Raw genomic sequence first — 23431 nt, forward strand, 5'->3', positions numbered from 1 at the left:
CAGATGACGTTGAACGAAGATTTGGCAGTTGTAGATGTATCATGCCTGGCATTTCCAATATCATGGTGACATTTTAACAAAATACCAGTACTGTTGTTAAGAATTAAACCCGTCATATCCAGCTAGCAAGTTTGACAAGGTGTGATCCCCCAAAATCAGAAAGCAAAAAGCTAAAATCAGTCTGCCAAATTTAAACTCCACAAAAATTTAGCCATGATATCAGAGGATAACTACAATTTACTTCTGAAATTTTCAATATCTTAGGTGAAAGCAAACCCAAAATATGAGGATAATTGTATCAAAATAATAAGTCAAAGTGCAACACATCGCAATCAAAGTTCAGCGTGAGCTCCACAGCACTAGCCGGTCAAGTGTGCCTGACGGACGGCGTGGCTCAAGGCCGGATGATGCTCGATACCAGAACTGCTCGTACAATAAACACTACGGCAATCTTTGACCAATCACTTTGGTCTACAAAAGGCAGAAATAATTAAAAAGGGAAGTAATTTGTAAAAAATGTCAGATGACGTTGAACAAAGATTTGGCAGTTGTAGATGTATCATGCCTGACATTTCCCAATATCATGCTGACATTTTAATAAAATACCGGTACTGTTGTTAAGAATCAAGCCCCGTCATCTTCAGCGCACAAGTTTGCACACTGTTTGATCCCACAAAATCAGAAAGCAAAAAGCTAAAATCAGTCTTGCGTTGTCAAACTCGACAAAAATTTAGCCATGATATCCGTGGATAACTATAATTTACTTCTGAAATTTTCAACATCTTAGGTAAAAGCAAACCCAAAATATGAGGAAAATTGTATCCTAATAATTAGTCAAGTGCAACACATCGAAATCGAAGTTCAGCGTGAGCTCCATAGCACTAGCCGGTCAACAGTGCCTGACGGACGGCGTGGCTCAAGGCCGGGGGATGCCCTGCACTGTTTGTAATGGTTACAACGGCAATCTTTGGCTAATATTGTTGGTCAACAAAAAGTAGATATTAAAAAGGGACGTACTTTTGTTTGTAAATAATGTCCGATGACGTTGAACGAAGATTTTGAAGTTGTAGATGTATCATGTCTGACATTTCCATATCATTCTAACATTTAACAAATAATATGCAATACAAGAACATTTTTTTTTATTTTATAAAAGCGTGTTGCACACGATAATATCGGTCTGCAAATTAAATAAACCAACTGACACTTAATAAATGCGTTGCAAGTAAATACCACACACACCAATCACGCGATCAGGGCATGCGTGTCACACGGACAATCATGAATAAAGATGAGTACCGAGAAGTTAATATGAATATACATGAGGCGTTAACGAACCGCGTAGTTTACTACATAACAATGGCAGTTCTTATAACACCTGCCAACGCACCTACGAGTCGGGCTAAGAATCACCAATGCACAACAACGCCCCACAACGCCAACAACGCTTGGAAATGCCTTCAACGCGTTGCAACGCCTCACAACGCGTTGGCCTATTTTGATACGGCGCCTTATAAACCTATCAGTTGTAAGATGCACTACAGGAACCCCGGTGAGGGTGCGTCACTGTCTATATGTGAGTCGGATTTGCATGTCCAAAGGCCCACCCAGAGTCAACAAATTTACACACTTGTTGCAGATTTGGACGGTCTTCCGAACGATTTGTTGACTTACCAATCGCGGAAAGCGACGCACCACGGACGAACATACCGACGCACATAAAATCTCTTGTAAACGACGCAGGTGCAGTGAACACCAAATAATTCAACCTTATAACTATGAGTTTCGCGGTTTTGCAAGTGCATGCACTTCGCTCGTCCCTAGCACCTTGCTTTAACCAAAGGCGCTGGGATTGGCAAACGCATCATGCACGCTCATGGGTGTAATAATTTGCAGTCCCATCATGCATCACACACACTGCGCCATATTTATATGCACTGTACGCATGACGTACTTCCTGAACAAGAATCTGTGCAAGCGATTAGCCCATCTCAGCGGTCCTGGATAGACTGGCCGCTGGGGCCGAGCGAAGTGCATGCACGAGTTGAGGTGTTCGAGGTTGTACCGCTTGATTTTCGAGACGAGCGGTTCCAAGCGCACTAGCCATGCTAGCTATTAAAACGCACAGAAAACAGGGGCCTGAATATCCACAATTCAAAGCACAGCGCGCACGTGTGTACACGACGGTGAGCAATCTTTAAATTACACAAACTGGTGCTCAATACACAATTGGAACTGCCTATTCTGCATAGCGCAAGTTCCAAATTGCGCACAAAATTGTTGCGCAAATTTGTTGATTTTGCTTGACAGATGAGCGACAGCGGATGCGTGTTTTACTGCAAAATAAACGATCGCAATCACGATCGCGGCCACATCAAATCTAGCAAATATCAACAGATGAGTTTTGTCGTAAGAGAGACCTCACAGATTGTGGCATTGAAAGGTTGGAATGTCTGCAAATACCAACATACGAAGGCGGGGAGGGGTAGGTGGCTTCATTATTTGATTCTCCACCAAATAAACAAAATAAAATACATGTTGAAATGGACATCGACGGGACATGACATACCTCGACACACCTCTTAAAGATTTTCATAGCTGCCAACTATTACAATTATTTCATAATTATTACGAATTTATCAATGAATTACGAAAATATGAAATGCTTGTTAAAAATTCTTGTTAAGAATTTCAACTTTCCCGCAGTTGGAAAAAAAACCCCTCTTTTTTAGCTTTGAAAAGTCGACTAAACTTTTTGTATTTGATTTTGAGTACACAGTAATCGATTCTTTGTCGTTTATATGCCGTACATAAACTCTATAACAGCATGGAACGACTCGTGACTAATACTAAAGACATTCGGTTTTTATAGTATCGATATAAGTGCGTTGCAGGATACCAACTACAAGTATTATACATTACAGAAAATATCTGGAAACCAGCGACAGAATGCACAGTATCGATATAAGTGCGTTGCAGGATACCAGCAACCCGTATTATACATACAAGAAAACGTGTGGAAACCAGCGACAGAATGGACACATGTGTGGTGTGTCCATTGATCTCTACTATATTCAATATAGTAGAGATCAATGGGTGTGTTTTGGCGACCTGTCAAAATCTATGTAGCCGCGAGTCTCCATCTTCTACCTTAGTACATTGCGATTGTCAGAATTGTTGGAATATAGATAGTTTCCGATTGTTTTCAAAGGTAAACAGACTAGGTATTTTTTTTTACAATAATTGATGGGTACGGTGGAAAAATCCCAAAGAGAGACTGTTTTTAAGTTCGTAAAATGGTTTGACAAGTCTTTGTGCAAGATCGTTAATTCAGTATAAATACAATCGCATGCACATGTCTGTCAAGGCGAGTGGGGAAACACACCTCGAATGTCCGGGGTTGAAGACCTGCTGCATGTGGGGTCTATTCTCGACCTCGTTTCAGTTATATGCTATGCTAAATAATAACCTCGTACTCATAAACACATCGCTCTCGCTGCTTATTTTGTAAAAAAATGTGCGCCGTCGACGAACATTTTTTTCAAAAGAAGTTTTGTATACAATCTAACCTTAAATCACAAACCAGTATACATGTAAATGTTTATAATGAAAAGCATTTACAAAGGACATAAATAACGGGATATGATTGTCCAAAATTGAGAAAAAATAACTTTTTTTTCTTTTTCTTTTTCTGATTTTTTTTCTTTTCTTCATTATTACATACATGTAAAAAAAAGACGTACAGGAGAACCAAATTTTTGTTTTGACCCCCAGAAATGTTCAGGGTAATAGTTTACGTGTGCGACACGTCACGCGACAAAAAAATTCAGTATTTTAATTTTGTTAAAGAATCTCCTCACTGGGGGAGCACTCTAGATTAAGAATAACACTGACATTTTATACAAATTGTGTGCATGTCAAACGCCTTGAAATTCCACGATGTTTTATTACTAATTGAAGTATTCAAATGTTGGCAGCTATGGATTTTTTGACTGACCACTATTGGATTTTGACGTGCCCACCGTCACTTTTTTGAGAGACATGATGCAGACTTGACGCACCCTCCTTGGGGGTTCTACAGTGCGTCTTATAATCGATAGGTGTATTAGTATTTCAAATCAAACAGACCACCAGTTTCTAGTTTGGACCCATCGCAAACTTATTTTATACCTATTTCAGGGATGCCAGTTTTCCGGCTATTGCCGGAATTCCGGCTTTTTCAAATTGCCCCCGATTTTTTTCCGGCGCTCTGTGTTTCATCTGGCCGGGAAAAAAAACAAAACAAAAACTTTTCCGGCGCTCCGTATTTCATCTGGCCGGAGAATATATATTTGATTGAAAACAGATTTCCTGCGTTCCGTTTTTCATGTGGCTGGAGAAAATAATAGTTTTGGAAAAGATTTTCGGCGCTCCATATTTCATTTGGCCGGAGAAATATATAAAATTATATCTGCCGTCAACTTGCTGTCAACTCAACCACTTCCAAGATGGCAGGTATGAACTAGTCTTGATCTAAGGCCTCGGCGATCAACTAACATACATTGCAGTACACACTACACATGCAGTACCAATCATTCACGCCTTGAGGCAAGACTATTCCAAATGCAGGAAAGCGCCCTCTGTTGTCCATTTTGTACAGGCCTGTGAAAAAGCAAGATGGCGACCGATGGCGACCGACGGCTTTGTAGCTTAGAGATATTTTTTTCACGATCAATAAACAAAATTCTTACAATCAAAATGTAGCCTGAAACTTTTCAAATTCTCTTTTAGCTTATACTGTAGAGTTTTATGCATCTTTTGTGGATTTTAAATTTATTTTGGAGGAGTTTACGGCGAGTTGGCGGCACCAAGCGAGTTGACGGTAAGTTGTTGGACCCTCCTAGTAATGTTAATAATGTGCGTTGCTGACACCGATCAAAACATTTAATTTTTTTATACAACCGATCCTCACATTACGAACCCATCAACATGGTTGACAAAAATATAGTACTATAAAGGCAGAAATAAGAGGGTAAGATGGTCCAAAAATGAAAAAAAAAAAAAAAAATGCAGATTTTTTTTTAACGTTTTGAAATTTGTGATATATAAAAACGGAAAATTTGAGACTAAAATCGGACTATGCCTGCCTTTTTTTCGAGAGGGGGGGGGGGTCAGAATTTTCTTTTTCTTTATGTTTTATTAAAGAATTGTTATGTTTTTTAAAGTTTTTTTGGTCTGAGGGAGGGGGGGGGGTGACCCCTTTTCCTTCAGAATTTTTTTTCAGACTCTGAAGGAAAGAGCCACTGGCATCCCTGCCTATTTGTTGCATGAGGACCTGTGTTAACACTTTTAACACTGGGTCGGATTACACTAAAAAGATTTGCTGGAAGGCATTCACTAATAATATTTTAAGAAACAGACAGTTACACGTGTTCGAGAGCCATCACGTTAGATTCGGGAAAGCTCCTAGGTCTGTCCTTTTGAAAAGATGGATAAAAGAAAACAACAAATAGTATAAAAAAAAGGATGCGGCCCCAAAAAAAGGATGCGGGCGGGACGATCAACTGGTATGCTTGTTAATTTGGCCTAGATTATGGTGGTTATTTACTTATGCTTGTAAGCTTAAAAGAACTAAATTTTATTCATGAATTTGTTAAAGTTATATGGTGGTTATTTATTTTGTTTTTAAATAAAAAGAATTTAATAAAAAAAATTGTAATGAATAAAAGTTTGTTAACTCTAATAGGCCTACTTATGTGTTTTGATACATTATTTGATGTTCGTGAAGTTTTACTGTTGTGATAAGTTGACAGGTTGCATAATATAATTAAAACCACAAGTCGATAGCTGATGTATTTTGATAGGATAAGGTAATACCTTATTATCCCACACTGGGGAAATTCAAACTGGCCTTGATTCAAACACTGTCGGGGGGGAGGGCTTTGTCGGGGGTGGGGGGGGGGCGAATTAGTAAGTGAGGGGGCGACTGGCGACATTGCTGGGGGCAGAGTTGACTGGTGTTCATTTTTTCATATCGAATGAAAAAGTGGTGGCGCCATACGGAAAGTTATCCATAATTTAGTATAGCAATAGTAGATGAAAGATTTATCTTTTCATTTGGGGGTTTTTTTGTCTGTTTTTTTTTGACGATTTTATCTCTTAATTTATCTATGCCCTAATTTATCCCTTTTCCATCAACAACTATTTTAACGAATTTGTGGTTCGAGGATCAGTTGTTTTGAACATGTTTTGAACTCTTTGTTTGCAAAAAAACTTTGTGAATCAACGATTGGTCAACAAAGCACATTGAGAAATTATTCAATGCAAAAGTTGTCCATGTTATTAGAATTCCTCAGTTCTATGAAAAGCCAACAACAAGCTGAGGTGTCAGGACACTTTGTACCTTTGCCACTTTGTACCTTTGCCACTTTGTACCTTTGCCACTTTGTACCTTTGCCACTTCGTACCTTTGCCACTTCGTACCTTTGCCACTTCGTACCCTGGACACTTCGTACCTTTTCAAGGTACGAAGTGACTTTGGACACTTCGTACCTTGGACCCTTCGTACCTTCTTACAAGACACTTTGTACCTTCTCACGAGTCACTTCGTACCTTCTCACAAAACATTTCCTGCCTTCGTACTAATTCGGGATTTCTGCATCATTTATGATTATTTTGTGATCGGATGATTATGAAATAAAAGCAAATCAAACCAACTGTTACTATTTTGTTGGGACCAAGGAGCCATTTTGACGATTGCGTGATTGTCGTTTTCTTTACAAGACTGTACATTGTACCATTCTACAGGCGTGCGGCACACTGTGTGGCAATTCTTTCTTGGTTCGTGAATGTGTGTATTGTGTTGGAGTCTATCAACGGCCAATCACAGCGTGCGGACTGTTTATTCACTTTGCATGCAGTGGGTATTTCCATGGTGTGGTCGACAGAATGTTGTGCACGTCGTGTGTGCGAGTATGGTTGATCGTTCAGCATACGAACCATGTGGCCATGTGCATCATGTTTTAACATTTGTTAACATCGCATTTCCGATGCTGTAGTTTTGAAGTTGGTTTTGGCTTGTCAGGTGCTCGTTAATTATCGTTTTAAATGCAGTCTAAAAATAGCCTGTTAGTTATTTGTTGGGCAGGGCAGCCAATAATTGTAGCAGGGCGGCCAAAATTAAGGAGGGCGGGCCAATACGTGTGTGAAGACCACTGCACGTGTTACAATTCGTTCATCGTGATTTCTGAAAGCACTCAGAAATAATATTTATTGTCGTTTATTTGTCATTCACAGTATAGGCCTACAATACTGTAAAAAAATATAATCATTAAAATGCCATTCACAGCTCCTTCAAAGGTCTTATTTTCTGTGATGTCTGTGGTGGTAATGTGTTTCAGTCTTTAATATAATAACTGTTTTAGGTATGAATGAATATACCCCGGAAGTAGTACAAATATGTTTGAGAGCGCCCTCACTTGGTAAAAAATATGATGCTTTTGAAGGGGCGAGGTTTATATTCTTAGGGTTCATAACTGAGGTGGCATAAGGAGTAGGATTCTAAGATTGTTTGTGTATTCATGGCACCCACAGTGGTGAAAAATCTGCAGAGGGTGCTGCCAAACTTTTCAGGATTTTAGGTTTGAAAGGAATGACCCAAGTACAGCACCAATTACTAATAAAACTGAATTTTTTTCAGGTTTCGTGGTGGAAATAGTTTTGGTGGAGGAGGTGGCCCTCCTCGATTTGGTGGGCGTGGAGGGGGAAGAGGTGGCAGTTTCGGAAATATGGGAGGACTAAGAGAGAAGTTTGGTCAGCCTGGAGAAAGACTACGGAAGATACGTTGGGATCCTGCAAGGCTCACTCCATTTGAGAAGAACTTTTATAAAGAACATCCTGATGTTACAAACAGGCCACAGGTGAGTTTTCTCAAAATATTTCCTGTTTGTTTTTGTACAAACTAATTTCTTTTTTGTATCCAAACTGCAGTGTCAACAACCCTAAAATGTATGACAGCATCGACACAAAAAAGATGAAAACAATCTTTGAAACAAAATTAACAGCCCTAAATACCATGGATAGTTTACAGACTCTGATTTTGACAGGGCTGGAATTCACGGCGGCTGCGACGGCCATTGCTGTCATTGCCCTTCAAGTGACCATGATGCCCCTTGAAAATAACCAAACATTACGTCCAAGTTTGCCGTGCCCTTTTTCCCCACGGCCGTAGTGCCCTTTCAACTTATAAATCCAAGATCCACCGCTGTCTACCCGCAGCCTGACTGCGCCGCCCAATTAATCCACACCGTAGCATCCAGCACATGCAGCCACGGAAGCGAACGCAACACAACCAAACTTCACCATGCGGCCTCATTTACACACAAGTAGTGCATCGCGGCTGGATCCCAAAAGTCAGCTTCTTTGTAATTTGCATGCATTTTTAATTAGCCGATGAACCTTTTGACTTGGTTTGAAGTCTGAGACCGGTTATTTCAAGAGGGCGGTGTTTCAGCCAATAATGTATCGGCTATTAGGACGACTCAACCGCACGATCACAGACTTAGAACCAAGTCTAATGAACCTTGTGTTCAACAGAAAAAAAAGGCAAGACAGATCGGAGAGCAGGATAAGAAAAATAGAACCTATCGAGCGATCGTGTAAAAAGAGTAACTTTAGTTCAGGATCAGTGGTTTTGTTATGCTGAAATGGTTTGCAAAAAAATGGTTGCCAATCAGTCAATCTTACAAGAATAGTTTGTGCACTTGCCGATTGCCATACAGGAATAGTTTGCGCAATTTGCCGATAGTGCTGGAATAATGTGCACAATATATGCTGATTGTGTACAAATATTTTGCGCAATTTAACGATGACTAGGATTGGTTATAACACCTGGACAACATTTACCTGTGAGCATTAAATGTTGATGCTTTGCTTCCATTTTCTTGTTTTGTAGATATCGCAAGTTTAAAAATTCTTCCACCTCTGTGCCCTTGAACAATTTTCTGTTTGGTATTGGTGCTCTTTCCTTTGGCCTTGGCGCTCGTCAAAATTTTCACCTATCGAAGGTCAAAGTGGCTGTGCCCTAAAAATGACGAAATGTCGGGCCTGGGTCAAAACCTCAGCATGTGGAGATGTGGCATCTTTTTTGTATGGACCATTTTGAAGTCTGAAATTCTGACCCAGATATTTTCATAAGTGAAAGCTATTTTGTTTATTTGTAATAAACTACTTGATATCATACACAATTTCGACAATATTCAACTAAATCAAGGTAGAAGATTTTGAGTATCTATCGCCAGCACTTTTGACTGACCTCAATAACCTCTAAGGTAATAGAGGTATTTAAATGATCAAATATTCATACTTGCAGGGGTATTTATTTATCTTTTGAATGAGCAGGTAGTGGGGGATTTAAATATTGCTAACTTCCCAATATCACAAATGTCAATAATAAGAAACCTGTAAAATAAAAAATTTGAAACAAAATTTGTTTAACCCAAAAAAGTTTCAGGGAAATGTAGTTAATGTTACAAACAAGCTCAGTCTGTTTTATTTTGTTTCCCTTCAGAATCTCATCCCTGGGGTAGCACTCCCCAAGAATAATATTGAAATTTCATACAAATCATGGCATGTCAATCGCCTTGACTTGACACAAGGTTTTATTACTTAATGGCAGCTACTTAATAGTCACGAATGGGTAACCAGTTAATGAGCTTACATGCAATAATTGTTCAGCATTGATGAAACGATTGTGTGTCTTATAATTTTTCAGTCTGAAATAGACCGTTTCATGCAAGAAAAGGACATAACAACAAAAGGTGACAGCTGCTCAAGACCTGTGTTCCGATTCACTGAAGCATGCTTTCCAGGTAAGGCTTTTTCTATTTTGTTATTTTGTTTACATATTTTGTATCTTAGTGGGTTTAGGGGCACGCCTTGTCAGGTACGCCATGCGAACACAGTTGGGTCCTTGCAGCAACATGGCTCCTGGGGCCTTTCTCCCCTGGAAGTATAGGATTTGTTTCATGCTTGCGTTCCATAGTCCGTGTATGGCCGTGTACAGACAAGGAGTCGACGGGTCTCTCATCTTTACCTGCGGTTGACACACTGCTGCGCCCACCCCCTAAGACTTGGCCGTAACCTGTGTCTCGGTCGTTGTGTGCGTTGGCGTATTTCCTTCGTCGTTTAAGGCAAGAGACTTTGCCTTGCAGCTGGCGGGACAAGGGCATATTATGAAGTCTGCTGATGAAGACTTTACTGTTTGACCCAGCTGGGGGTTTGAAATCAGAGATTTACTTCTCCTAAGTAAGCTGCCATCCAAGGCTACAAGCCCAACCAACCCGAGTTAGAAAATCAGAATACCTACCATGGTTAATAAGTTCCACTTGCCTGGAGTAATCTGGTTTTGAAGGCGCCAGAAACCCTCCTTCACAATCCTGCCAACAGTTCGAAACAGGAATCGGCACGTGAAGCCTGGCAGTAGGAGTTTGAATAAGTAGAGGCTTTTTGAGATGTTGATCATACAGGAAATTTCATGGATGAGGACGATCTGCTAGGATTGGTTATAACAATGAAGACAGATTATGCAACGCCATTGAAATCTTTGGTTGGTTTTTTAAACATTATTTTATTATTAAAGTAAATGTCACCTTTCGTGAAACTTGCACAAAGCACTTAAACACCCCATTTAGAACACCATATTTCTACGTTAAATACTGCTGATTGCTTACTTGAGAAAATAACAACTCACCATAATGTTTTTCTTTTTCTCTCAATCAGACTATGTGTTGAATGAACTGGCAAAATGTGGCTTCAATGAACCTACTGCAATTCAGGCTCAAGGATGGCCTCTAGCAATGAGTGGTAGAGACATGGTTGGCATTGCTCAGACTGGTTCTGGCAAAACTCTTAGCTATATACTACCAGCTATTGTGCACATCAACCACCAGCCATTCTTGGAGCCCAATGAGGGGCCCATTGTGAGTATTACAATAAAACCACAAGGTGCTGAATAACAATCTTTGTCCAACAATAAAACAATCATATATGTTGGGAAGTAGGATTGTTTTGGTGAACAAAGCCTACCTCCAGAAAACACTTCCATGCACAACAATAATTAAAACATGACCAAGGGACAGTAATGTTTGTGTCGAAGCACGAGAATCTACTACCTTAAAAGCCCTTGTAACAGTCTGCAGAAAGCTAAATGCATCTTATTTGTATGGCTAAACCATAACCAGGTCACCAGCTTTGACAGCTGTGTCCCAGGCAGCGTAACGTAACATAGGATAGGGCTCCACAATCACCTTGGGAATAAGCCACTTCGGAATGTCAGCTGCACTTGTCTGTTACTGCTGACAGCGGATTTTGTCTATCTCCCATAACCCTTTGTACAATACCCGCTGGTATTGTCCAAAGGTTATGGGAGATAAACAAAATCAGCAGTAATAAGACATGCGCAGCTGACATTCCGAAGTGGCTTATTGTACCCCACCAAACTAGGCATTTACCAGTCTGTTTCATTTTTAAAGTAATTCTTAAGATTTATTGTTCGGGCGCTGTCGATTTTGCCAGGGCGCTGACATTTTTGAACGGGTGCATTTGGTATTTTGAGAATGAAGGGGTGGTGTGGAGAACCCTGTATAGACTGTGCAACGTCTCGCGAGAAACTGAACTTCCGGGACCATTGTGGTCCCAACCTTATGGAGTTTTACGTTGGTGAGATTTTGTTTGGACATTAATTTAGTTTAACGTACCTTATTACCATAAAAATTACTTTTAGAATTTGTGCCCATCTCCGATCACGAAACTTAAGCAGAAGCTTGTTTTGGTCGCGCGGGTTGGAAAGCCTTTTCATGTCGCTCCGGTGAGCGCGAGACTTGCACAGTCGTTTTACAGGAAGTATGAACTGGGCTTTACTTATTGATTTTAAACTATTTGGTTCAGGATTGACTTAACACTCACACTGACTGGTTGATCTTGGAGGATTGACTTCAGTGAAATTATTTTGATCAATGTTTGTGTGTAATTTTTTGTTTTGTTTTTAGTGTCTGGTGCTTGCGCCAACCAGAGAACTTGCTCAGCAGGTGCAGAGTGTTGCTTATCAATTTGGTAAAACATCAAGACTGAAGAGTACTTGTGTTTATGGAGGAGCACCCAAGGCACCCCAGCTAAGAGATCTAGAAAGAGGTAAATAAGATGCCTCTTTTGAAAAGTTAACACAAAAATCATATGATTTTGTGATTTTCATTAAAGCCATTATACACTTTCAGAAAACAGTGTTGTCCAAGTCCCACACTTCGTGTATCACAACTTATAAATAAAATAACAAACCTGTGAAAATTTAGGCTCAATCGGTCATTGGAGTCGGGAGAAAATAACGGGAAAACCCACCTTTGTAACCGCGCGTTTCGCCATGTCATGACATGTGTTTAAAATAAATCCGTAATTCTCGCTATTGAGAATTGATATTGTTTTACTGTTTTCTCAAAAAGTAAAGCATTTCATGGACTAATATTTCAAGAGAAGTCTTTCACTATTACCTTCTGTAAACCCTGTAAATTATTTGTAAATCTGTGAACTTTTTTTTTTTCCTGTACCGAAAGTGTATAATGGCTTTAAACAAAATTAAATTGTGGGCATAACTCGAAATTCAAAGGTTCAAAGATCTCATTGCTTGTTACCAAGTAAGTTTTTATGATAACAATTATTTAATTAATGACCAATAGTTATAGTGTTTAGTGCCTTAAAACAGAATTCTGTGTTTAATTTTTTAATTTCAAAGATCAAATTCTAAAAGAAATGGAGATAAGAACGCCCCATTTATCAAAGTAGGGCTATTTTAAACAAAGATTAATGTTAATAATTGGGCTTCAAGTTTTTGAGCTCGCATGCTTTAGCGCTTTGCACTCTGATTAAAAAAAAATTCTCAACAGTCTATCATATCCCTGAAAAAAAAGGTGATATGAAAGTAGTGAAATTGACATGTACCCTTTGTTTTCAACTTTGACATGTACCCCTTGTTTTCAACTTTGACAATACAGGAAGCGAAATAGTTATTGCCACACCTGGACGTCTGATTGATTTCTTGGAAGGGAAGAAGACGAATTTGGCAAGATGTACCTATGTTGTATTAGATGAGGCTGACCGTATGCTGGATATGGGATTTGAGCCACAAATCAGGAAGATTATGGAACAAATAAGGGCAAGTTTTTCACAATTCTTATTTGTATATCATCTGCTAACATAAAGTTAGCACTTTAAGGTTGTTGACTGAAGATCCCTCTCGTTCTTTTTGTTTACTCTCAATATACGTTCGTGTGTGTGTGTGCATTTGATCTCTTTTTATTATTATACACGTTCATGCGGCTGATTTGTTTAGGCGACAATGTAATATAATAAATCTTGCAGTCATCAAGGACCTACATATCTATTAGGAATGACACAAAATTATCTTCAAAACGAGGAGGAACAACAAAGTGTTGCCATGTAAGAATTGTGGCCGATGTTTCTGTTAACAGGCCTGATGCTTCGCGGAGGCCTCCCTGGTCACTGTCTTGGTGCCCCTTAAATGTGACAGTAAAATTATGTTCCTCATAGGGTGCCCTTTACCAAGGAGAAAGTGCCCTTGCCATTTTAAAAACGAAGCATACAGGCCTGTGTTTATTAGGCCTGGGCGAATAATTTGAATATCCGGTTAATGGCGAATAGGTTTTCCTATCCGTAACTGCGAATGCCTTTTTTTCCTTAACCGGATACCCGCAATGGGCGCGAATACCTATTTATAAACCGGATAGTCCTGTAATTACAACCAAGTAACCGGATATTCTTTTAATATCCGAATATCCGCGGATGTCGGGCGACAACTGATAGGAATGTTTTGTCTGAATCTTTAAGAAACTTTATTAAGACAGCATAAAACAGCATAAATTAAGTATTTAACTATGCTCACCTTTGGAAGAGTTAAAACAATGACATTTCTGTAGTAATTGTTCAAAGATTACGAAAGTTTTCCTTCACGTAGAGTCAATCACGATCAAAAGAATTAGCGAATCGCCATCTTTAAATTAGATCCGGTTATTTTTATGAATGAACCGAGTGACACTGTCTAAAACTAAAATCAATCCGCCCATTTTAAAATTTTTTAATATCGCCTTCTATTGGTGAAAAACTATTTGAATATCCAGTTAATTTCGAATAGTTGGCCAGCGGTAACCGAATACCAAAATTTCACTATTCGCCCAGCACTAGTGTTTATGTTTTGTCTAAGCTTCAGTACAAAGCCTGTTTAACAGACTCGTAGCGCTGGCCCAAGATCAAGCGAGTTTTCCTCCCTTTTTCCTATGACCTGCGCACAAGTTTTTTTTCTGCACATCGCTCACAATCCTCATTATGCCCCAATGCATCTTGGGAATTATAAATAAGTCATTACTTGTTTTGTAGTAACGATTAAGTGAAGAGTGATTACTCAGTACTAGTTGCCCAGCACTACCTATGGGGTCTTATCTCAACCTGGTTCTAGTTACATCCTATGCTAAATAAAAACCTCGTACCCATTAACACATTGCTCTCGCAGCATATTTTGTCCCCAGTGTGAGTCGCCAAGAAATTAATTAAACAACAAAATATTTTGAAACCCAACTGACACATACATAGTAAAGTTGCTTCTACCATCCAAATCTAAATGTGGTCTTAAATTAAACTAAAATTAAATGAAATGTTTTAAATCAAATCGTCAGGAGCATAACAAAATGGTAAATTTTCTGTCATACCATGTAAGTGATTGTTCAAACATTTTTATGGTTTTGTCAACAGCCTGATAGACAAGTGTTGATGTGGAGTGCTACATGGCCGAAGGATGTTTGTGCGCTTGCTGAGGAATTCTTGTGTGATTATCATACAGTTAATATTGGATCTCTTTCATTGTCTGCTAATCACAACATCTTGCAGATAATAGATGTCTGTGATGACTTTCAAAAAGACGAAAAGTGAGTTCAGTTTACTTTAGAAACTCTGTTTATACACTTGTAGTGATAAGTCATGTGATGGTTTTAACATTCTGTAGGCTAAGATTTGCTCTAAGAAAGCTTGACTAGACCTTTTTCCGGTGCCTGTTTACACAGATTCTTTACTGGACACAGCCTTAGAGACACAGCCTTTGAGTAAGGTTATTCAAACATCAATAACTTTTGCAGATATGGATGATGGGCAAAGCACATGCGTACGTGTGTAAGGGCAAAGTTCAATGCAGTGTTCCAAACAGACTTTTTTTATGAAGGCAGCATGTCGTAACCAAAATGGCGCTCGTTGGTATGACGTAATAAAAATGGTGCCCATTTGTATGACTTGGAAGCAACAAATGCTTGAGATAATCCTTTTCTTATAAATAATGTTAATTAATCCCCGGCCCAGACGACGCCGGAGAATGAATGACGTCCATTTCGGTCAGAACAACCTTATTTTTAAAGACTAAATCAAAACTAACATGCCGCATCATGCCAATGCTACGCACGGTGTGGGAATAAGAAATGGGGTGATGATAGGACCATAGAGGTAGAATAATATTTTCAAAACGAAAAAAAAAACCAAAAAAACAAAAACCAAAACACCCCAAATAAAACACTTATTTTTGGTCGATGTTATCCCTTTATTTGGCCCTGAACAATACTTTCCCATCAAACACCATTTTCATGAATTAATGACTAGAGGTTTCGTCGTTAAGAGCATCAAGCTTCAGCGGACGGTATAGTCTTGGTGCAAGACGTTTCTCGTTCCCTTTTCACGCACACCGCGGCCAATTCACCGACAGCGCGCGCACCGACTCACCTGACTTATAGTCCACTCACCGCCCCGGAGAAACGTCTTGGTCCGTGTGCTAGATTGAGTTATGTGACCTTCGTATACATATTCAACGTGTGGGTCAACAAAATACTACGCACGCGCACAACTGGAAACAGACAAGCGGGCCAGCCTGGTAACTTGCATGCACCCGACGTGTCGAGTCAAAAAGCCTCGCTGCATCATGCTACGGCGGGAACCCGGGGAAATACACACCATGTGCGTTTTGTTGGGCATGCAAAGGCGATCACTGATCTTTATGTTATTATTAATTAGAGATCAGCGGTTGCGATCGATTGTTAGAGGGAAGAAATTGTCAGTCAATGAAAACATACTATAACAATATTGCTGACCCCATCGGCAAGACTCGAAGAGTCGAGTGTTTTATTTGCAGATGAGAGAACTTGTAACTTGTATGGGTGTATTTGCACATTATTTCGAAAATAAAGAAAGATATCCTGCATGGCCGGCACAGTTTTGGGCGAAAAGATCACAATCGTTCGCCAAAATTGTCCTCCATTAAATGTCATGTCTACTTGTGGCCAAGTGCGTGGGCAAAGGATATATACATGTACCTTCTTGTACACATGCACACAGTACACAACCGAATGCCAACGTGGTGTTGTGGCTGGGCTTCTTATCTTCGCGAAGACGTGTCAAATTACTCATAGGCTTAGATCATAGAGTAATGCTTAGATATCATTTTAATAGTGGTCGACCACTGGTTGACTTTGACCAAGCTGTGTGAGTATGATACGGAAGTTTTGGATGTAGTGTTTAGTTTTTTCTGCATAAAAAGTACTTTCAGGCACTGTGACCCTATAATTACTTTTACCTACAAAGTCACCCTTTGGACTAAGACTAAAAATGCCAGAAAATCCCACGCTCGTGTACATCGATCTATTTTTGTTAGCTCTGTTGCTAAAAAACATCATCGTTCATAACATTTTAAGATTCCATTCCCCTCAATTAATTGCACTTACAAAAATTCTCAAAATCAGTCTTCCCCAAAAACGTATTTTAGGGCAAACTAAAATTCGCACATCGTTCAGCAGCAATCATGTTTACAAAAATTAAAAGACAAACGTAAATGTACAAGCCCGACACACCAACTAACATACGACGAGGAAGCCTCGCTGTTTCTGGTTGCGTTGCACAGAAGACGTACAGATACCAGACTGTGGGAAATTATGCTGATACTGCTACGTCAGAGTTATGCAGGCCTAGCGCAGCACGGCATGATTGGAATGTGCTCGTAATTTCCCGAGCGATCAGCACACGGACCAAGACGTTTCTCCGGGGCGGTGAGTGGACTATAAGTCAGGTGAGTCGGTGCGCGCGCTGTCGGTGAATTGGCCGCGGTGTGCGTGAAAAGGAAACGAGAAACGTCTTGCACCAAGGCTACGGACGGTAGGGCAACAAACAAATTCGATAAACGTTGCCCTGGCTTGCGCGTGCCCTCAATCTGCGAGAGTTATAAATGTTTGAATATGCTTCAAGGCTGATGTACATTGTACCATTTTGCAGGAGTGCGGCACACGGTGTGATATTTTGTTTCTCAGTTTGTGACTGTGTTTTGTTTTGGAGTCTAGCGAGCTCTGTTATGAATATGGTAAAATAAACTACAATCAACGGCTATAAACCATTGTTGTGAGTGGCAAAAAAGCCTTTAAACTAATGTTTTCTTCTTTTGAGTCAAGAGGCAGTTACCATTCCTCGAGATAGCCTTCTGTCTTTGCAAAAGTTAATTAATGATAATGTATACTATACTGATGGTATAGGTTTACTAATTTTAGTGAAATGAGAAACATTAACATTTTCTTTTTTGTTATGAAGGTTGATCAAACTGCTTGAACAAATAATGGGAGAAAAAGAAAACAAAACTCTTATCTTTGCTGAAACAAAACGACGGACAGATGAGCTTACAAGGAAAATGCGCAAAGATGGGTAAGTAACCTCCTTCTGTAAATCAAATTCAAAATAATTGGTGTGCGTCATTTGGACTTTGGTTAACTGATTCAAACTGAGGTGTGGCCTTAATAATATGAAAAGCCCCAGATGTTTTTGTCACTATTGAAACCCCTTTTTCCATTTGAAAGGGCAGATTCCGCAGATTTTCAACATAAATATTAGAAAATTTCAAGAATTTTGATCTCCTTTACATAAAGTTTTTGTTAAAATGGAACCAAATCTGAAACAGTATATAATTACTGGGAGGGGTTCAAACTTTCATACAAATTACCATCCATGTTCTGGAGTAAAAAATGCTAGAAGGTTAAGTGGGCAATCATTGCTATGAGCTTGGAGTCATATTTGGAGAGCTCGTAACCGGTAAACAGCTATGTTTCTTTGACTTCATGCAGACTTTCTGTTGATTTCAATCTATCTACGTTACCATATGAAAATCTACTTAAATTCTGCCCCTAAAAATCTTACTCGTGGTATTCTTGTTTTAATATTATCAGATGGCCAGCAATGTGCATACATGGTGATAAGTCTCAACCAGAGCGTGATTGGGTGCTGAATGGTAAGCTGAAATGTATTTTTGATGAAATTGAAAGGAATGGGTCAAACTTTTATGAATAGTTTTGTTCTAGGTTTAGTAAAAGTTCCCATATAATATAACAACTGGAAGGATGTGAGAACTGATGACTTTTATTTTATTCAGAACTTAATGTTTGGTAAAAAAGTTGCCTTGGGATTTATTACTTGAATAAGTCAAAGATTTAGAAACGGGTTAAAATTACATCATTTTGCCATATTGGAATTCTAGGAAGGAACTATAAATAAAAGTAAACTTGCGTGTCAAACCATTGTGGGTCAAACTGTTGCGGGTACAACCGTTGCGGGTACAACCGTTGCGGGTACAACCGTTGCGGGTACAACCGTTGCGGGTACAACCGTTGCGGGTACAACCGTAGTGGGTACAACCGTAGTGGGTACAACCGTTGCGGGTACAACCGTTGCGGGTCGACTGTTCAGGATACAACCGTGGCGGGTACAACCGTGGCGGGTACAACCGTAGTGGGTACAACCGTAGTGGGTACAACCGTAGTGGGTACAACCATGGTGGGTACAACTGTTGCGGGTACAACCGTTGCGGGTACAACTGTTGCGGGTACAACCGTTGCGGGTACAACTGTTCCGGGTACAACTGTTGCGGGTACAACCGTTGCGGGTACAACCGTTGCGGATACAACCGTTGCGGATACAACCGTTGCGGGTCGACTGTTCAGGATACAACCGTGGCGGGTACAACCGTGGCGGGTACAACCGTGGCGGGTACAACCGTGGCGGGTACAACCGTGGCGGGTACAACCGTGGCGGGTACAACTGTTGCGGGTACAACTGTTGCGGGTACAACTGTTGCGGGTACAACTGTTGCGGGTACAACTGTTGCGGGTACAACCGTTGCGGGTACAACCGTTGCGGGTACAACCGTTGCGGGTACAACCGTTGCGGGTCGACTGTTCAGGATACAACCGTGGCGGGTACAACCGTGGCGGGTACAACCGTTGCGGGTCGACTGTTCAGGATACAACCGTGGCGGGTACAACCGTGGCGGGTACAACCGTGGCGGGTACAACCGTGGCGGGTACAACTTTTCAGGGTAAACAAAAGGGATTTACACATGGCTGCACCCGCAAGTTTACTTTTTAAAAATATTCCCCCCCCCCCTATTTATCCACACCATGCAAAGCTTCAAATAATACTTATTTTAATTAAACAATCGGTCCCTTTTTTCAGTATTTACTCTCTTAAAGGCAGTGGACACTATTGCTAATTACTCAAAATAATTATTAGCATAAAACCTTACTTGGTAACGAGTAAAAGGGAGAGGTTGATAGTATAAAACATTGTGAGAAACGGCTCCCTCTGAAGTGACGTAGTTTGAGAAAGAAGTAATTTTTAACAAATTTGCTTTTGAGATCTAAGAATTAAATTTTGAGGTTTTAAAATCAAGCATCTAAAAGCACACAACTTCAAGTGACAAGGATAATTTTTTCTTTCATTTTAATTCCGCAACTTCGACAACCACTTAGCTCAAATGTTCACAGGTTTGTTATTTCATGCATATGTTGCGATACACCAGGTGAGAAGACTGGTCTTTGACAATAACCAATAGTGTTGAGTGTATTTAATGGTTCAGATATTTGAGGGTTTTTTATTAAAATATAAACCAACAACTTTTTTTATCAATAATGAAGCTAAAGTATCTATGTGCAAGTAACATAATTAGAAAGATACATTATTTCAAGTATTCTACTTTTGTAGGTTAAAGGCTAAGTGGTTTAAGTATCTGAAAAGGGCTAATAGATAATGACGTTTTATTTGCAGAGTTCCGATCAGGCAAGGCACCTATACTGGTTGCTACTGATGTTGCGTCAAGAGGATTAGGTAAGTAACAATAGTACAGTACATGTGGTGTATGAATCGTTTGACAGGCTATATACAATAGAGTTTCAAGTGTGTATGATACAAAGACCCAGGTGAAACCTTCATCATGTACTTGTGTAGTCATATGGTCACTTATTGTCTCGATGAAAGCAGATCTGCACCAAACAACTCAAAAGCTGGGTTTGTGAAAACCGAGTTTTAGGATTGTTTTACTCATTTTGGAGTATGTGGCATTGCCATGATGTTTATTGCTGGTGTTATTTAAAAACAGAAATAATAATACTAATTTATGTATATTGCTCAGTTTACAGTTGATGATAAATTTGAATAAACGAATATGCAAAAACAGTAAATATAAATACAAATAGTAGACTTGTAGCTACAACCATGGTAAATCTCATTTGAGAAGAGTGTTGGCTCTGAAAAGAGCTGGTGTGGTCTCAACGTTTCAAACAGTGTACTTTGCTCTCCTGGCATGTGTAAAGGCCCAGGAAGCTATGTTGGTATGCAGGCTCAATCAAATTTTGATTCTAAAAGAAGGAAAACTGCTAAAAACAAATACCAGCTTTTAATGTGTGCGGTTTTTAAACTTTACATTTTCTGTCAAATATCTCTTTTAAATCGCACAAAATTCATTTCATGAGTTTGATCGCTAGTTTGGTTCACTTGTATTGATGTCCACTTGTGCTTTCAGACATTTTGTAAAGTCTCTTACAACAGTATTAAAAAATGGGATTGAAGTTCATTTCATATGAATAAAACAACTGTCTGTGCAAATACGCCTGGAGCCGGGAGGAGCTATCATGTACAGGAGAAAAGACTGTTTACTGTGAACAAAAAATTACCTTTCCAATAAAGAACTTTCATGGGGAAAAGTACTGTATTTTCCTGCTGATAAGACGCTCGGCGGATTCAACGCAACATGTTAACTATACAAAGGCTTGCTGTATCGCAAATTTTAAATTTCTGCAAGACGACCCCATTCACTGCTTGTACATCAACACATACCGGGTTCATAAGAACACTTACCATAACAGAAGGGGATTGTGATTTTATGATCACGATGATAAATAAAACATCCCTTGAATTTTTTATTTATTTTAAAGATTTTTTCTTACAACATAGTTTTAGCGTTTTTATTGCGCATACACATATGTTTCCAATAGTTTCCTAATAAATTACTGTGTATGTAAGCTACAACAGACGCTAGAGGGCGTTTGTGCGAAGCTGGCCTTTATTTTATAAAGATGGCGCGAGCATTTTGGATGTTACAAAGTTTGCGGTGTAAAAAAATGAAATGCGTGTGACTGTATTATGTTTTACTGACTATTTTGCACTTAACTAAAAAAGTAACACTAATGGTTGCTATTCCAGTATAATAAACCTTAGCATCGTACTTAATGACAATAGAAACCAATTTGTTGTAGACTGGTTAAGTTATAGGACAAAGTTGAGAAAAAAATTTGGTATTCTTTAGGCCTTTCCATCCAGCATATAAACTGCACTGCCCCAAAATATAAAAAATAAGAATTAGGTGTCGGCATATAAGCCGCCCGTCATATAAACTGCAGTCGTGAGCGAGCGCACAGAGGGGCCGTGCGTGTTTGCATTTTTTAGTGGCATGAGCAGTGACTGGCGGGCGGCACATCAGTCGCTGTACGTTCAATATTAATATGTCGGCTTCCAACCGCTTGGCGCACAAGTTTTAAAAAAAGGCCAAAATCAACATATAAACTGCTGTTTATAAGCTGGAAATGACGGTACAGTGGTAATGCATTGGTTCCTTTTATATACTCCATGGTTACCTTGCAGTTGAAATCCCTGGCAGTTACCCAGCAGTTGGGAAAGGATTTGGCCAATAAAATCTTCTTTATTGTGAAATAATAATTTGAAATGTTTTGATTTGCGTATTTCTGCATATCGCAGCAATGCACAAGGTTATTTAAAAGTATCGTGGTGTTTTTACTGATCCCATAGTGTTGTAATAAAGTATGACAACTAGTTGACTATGGTTAGAGAATAATGATTTATTTTGTTCTTACAGGGCCAGTAGTTATAAGATGGGCAACACTAAAATGACATGACAGGCCACAATCCCGAAACGACTTGGACTTGAAATTTTTCCATGTGCCTTTATCCATTATACCCATAGATGAATGTTAGGTTTTTAGGTGACCCCTACCAATATGGAATCACTCTGTTGCGTTTTGCAGAGTTGAATTATGGCGGGTGCTACTCCTGGCTGTAGCCAAAGCAACACATTCACTGTCTGGGAAAGACCCCATTGGTTGTGTTTGTACACAAGTTACACAGGGAACTAATAACGGAATAAATTGTTTAACTCTGATTAAGGTGAATTTAGTTTCACCGAATAAAAAAACAAAAAAAAACAATGATCTTGATTTGAACATCCTTCATGTACCTGCCACATTTATGTGTACAAGTAGTTGGCCCTGGTAAATGAAATTTGTTATAAGACTTTTTGCCACCAGTGCACATTGATAGCTTTTGAGTATGTGAATGAACACAAAGGTAGACTATATCTTGGTTCTCCTAGACTAAGTTGTGATGTTTGCATTATTGTTAAATGATTAAAACCTGGTGATTTATAATTAGGGTTTAATTCTAAACAGACCCTCTTTGGTTGATGAATAGTCAAAGTATTGAAGTTTGTATTTTACCAAAAACTTGGGAAAGCATGTAGTGTGATGAAAATATGATGAAAGCTTTTGTCTTTACACTTACAGAGTCCTTGTTAAAGTTAGGACTGAATTTGAGTCCAAACCAGTATATGGTGCAATCTCAATCTTTGGAGTTGCTGCACCAGGACCTTGGCCTACATAGAAAGCAACGCCTCTCCCCACACACTAGTGATTGATTTAATACAGGCTCGTCTTGTTGAGAAAATGCCTTCATCACTTCTACGTCATCACAATATGCAGTTTATACGCCATAAATGAACTGATCGCACCTTACTGGAAAACTGGCTACAAGATACATTATAAAGACAAAAGAAAAATTCTAAACCTTTTTTGATCAGTTATCGTTCAAACTGACATGGCTCACACTACATGTTAACTTAAAACACATTACAATCAGGATTCCAAAAAACCTTCTTGTTGTTTATTGTCTATTCGAGAAAAAGAAGAAAAAAAAACCCAGTTCATTTGGTGTTAGCTTTTGTTCAGCTACTTATTTGGCATGTGGCTGACAAAGA

General features: G+C 39.3%; 1 protein-coding gene across 2 annotated transcripts in view; it reads left to right on the plus strand.

The window, feature by feature from the left end:
• LOC117292394 (probable ATP-dependent RNA helicase DDX17) overlaps positions 1-23431 on the plus strand; it is a 35145-nt gene that overhangs the window by 5012 nt on the left and 6702 nt on the right. For both annotated transcript variants that reach the window (XM_033774422.1, XM_033774423.1), the window contains exons 2-10: positions 7679-7898; positions 9752-9848; positions 10759-10958; positions 12027-12168; positions 13023-13183; positions 14794-14966; positions 17653-17763; positions 18282-18343; positions 20155-20214. In XM_033774422.1, the coding sequence (XP_033630313.1) occupies positions 7679-7898; positions 9752-9848; positions 10759-10958; positions 12027-12168; positions 13023-13183; positions 14794-14966; positions 17653-17763; positions 18282-18343; positions 20155-20214 (1226 nt within the window). The remainder of the gene's footprint in view (positions 1-7678; positions 7899-9751; positions 9849-10758; positions 10959-12026; positions 12169-13022; positions 13184-14793; positions 14967-17652; positions 17764-18281; positions 18344-20154; positions 20215-23431) is intronic.

Source organism: Asterias rubens, chromosome 7 (genome assembly GCF_902459465.1).
Source record: "Asterias rubens chromosome 7, eAstRub1.3, whole genome shotgun sequence".
Classification (NCBI taxonomy): Eukaryota; Metazoa; Echinodermata; class Asteroidea; order Forcipulatida; family Asteriidae; genus Asterias; species Asterias rubens.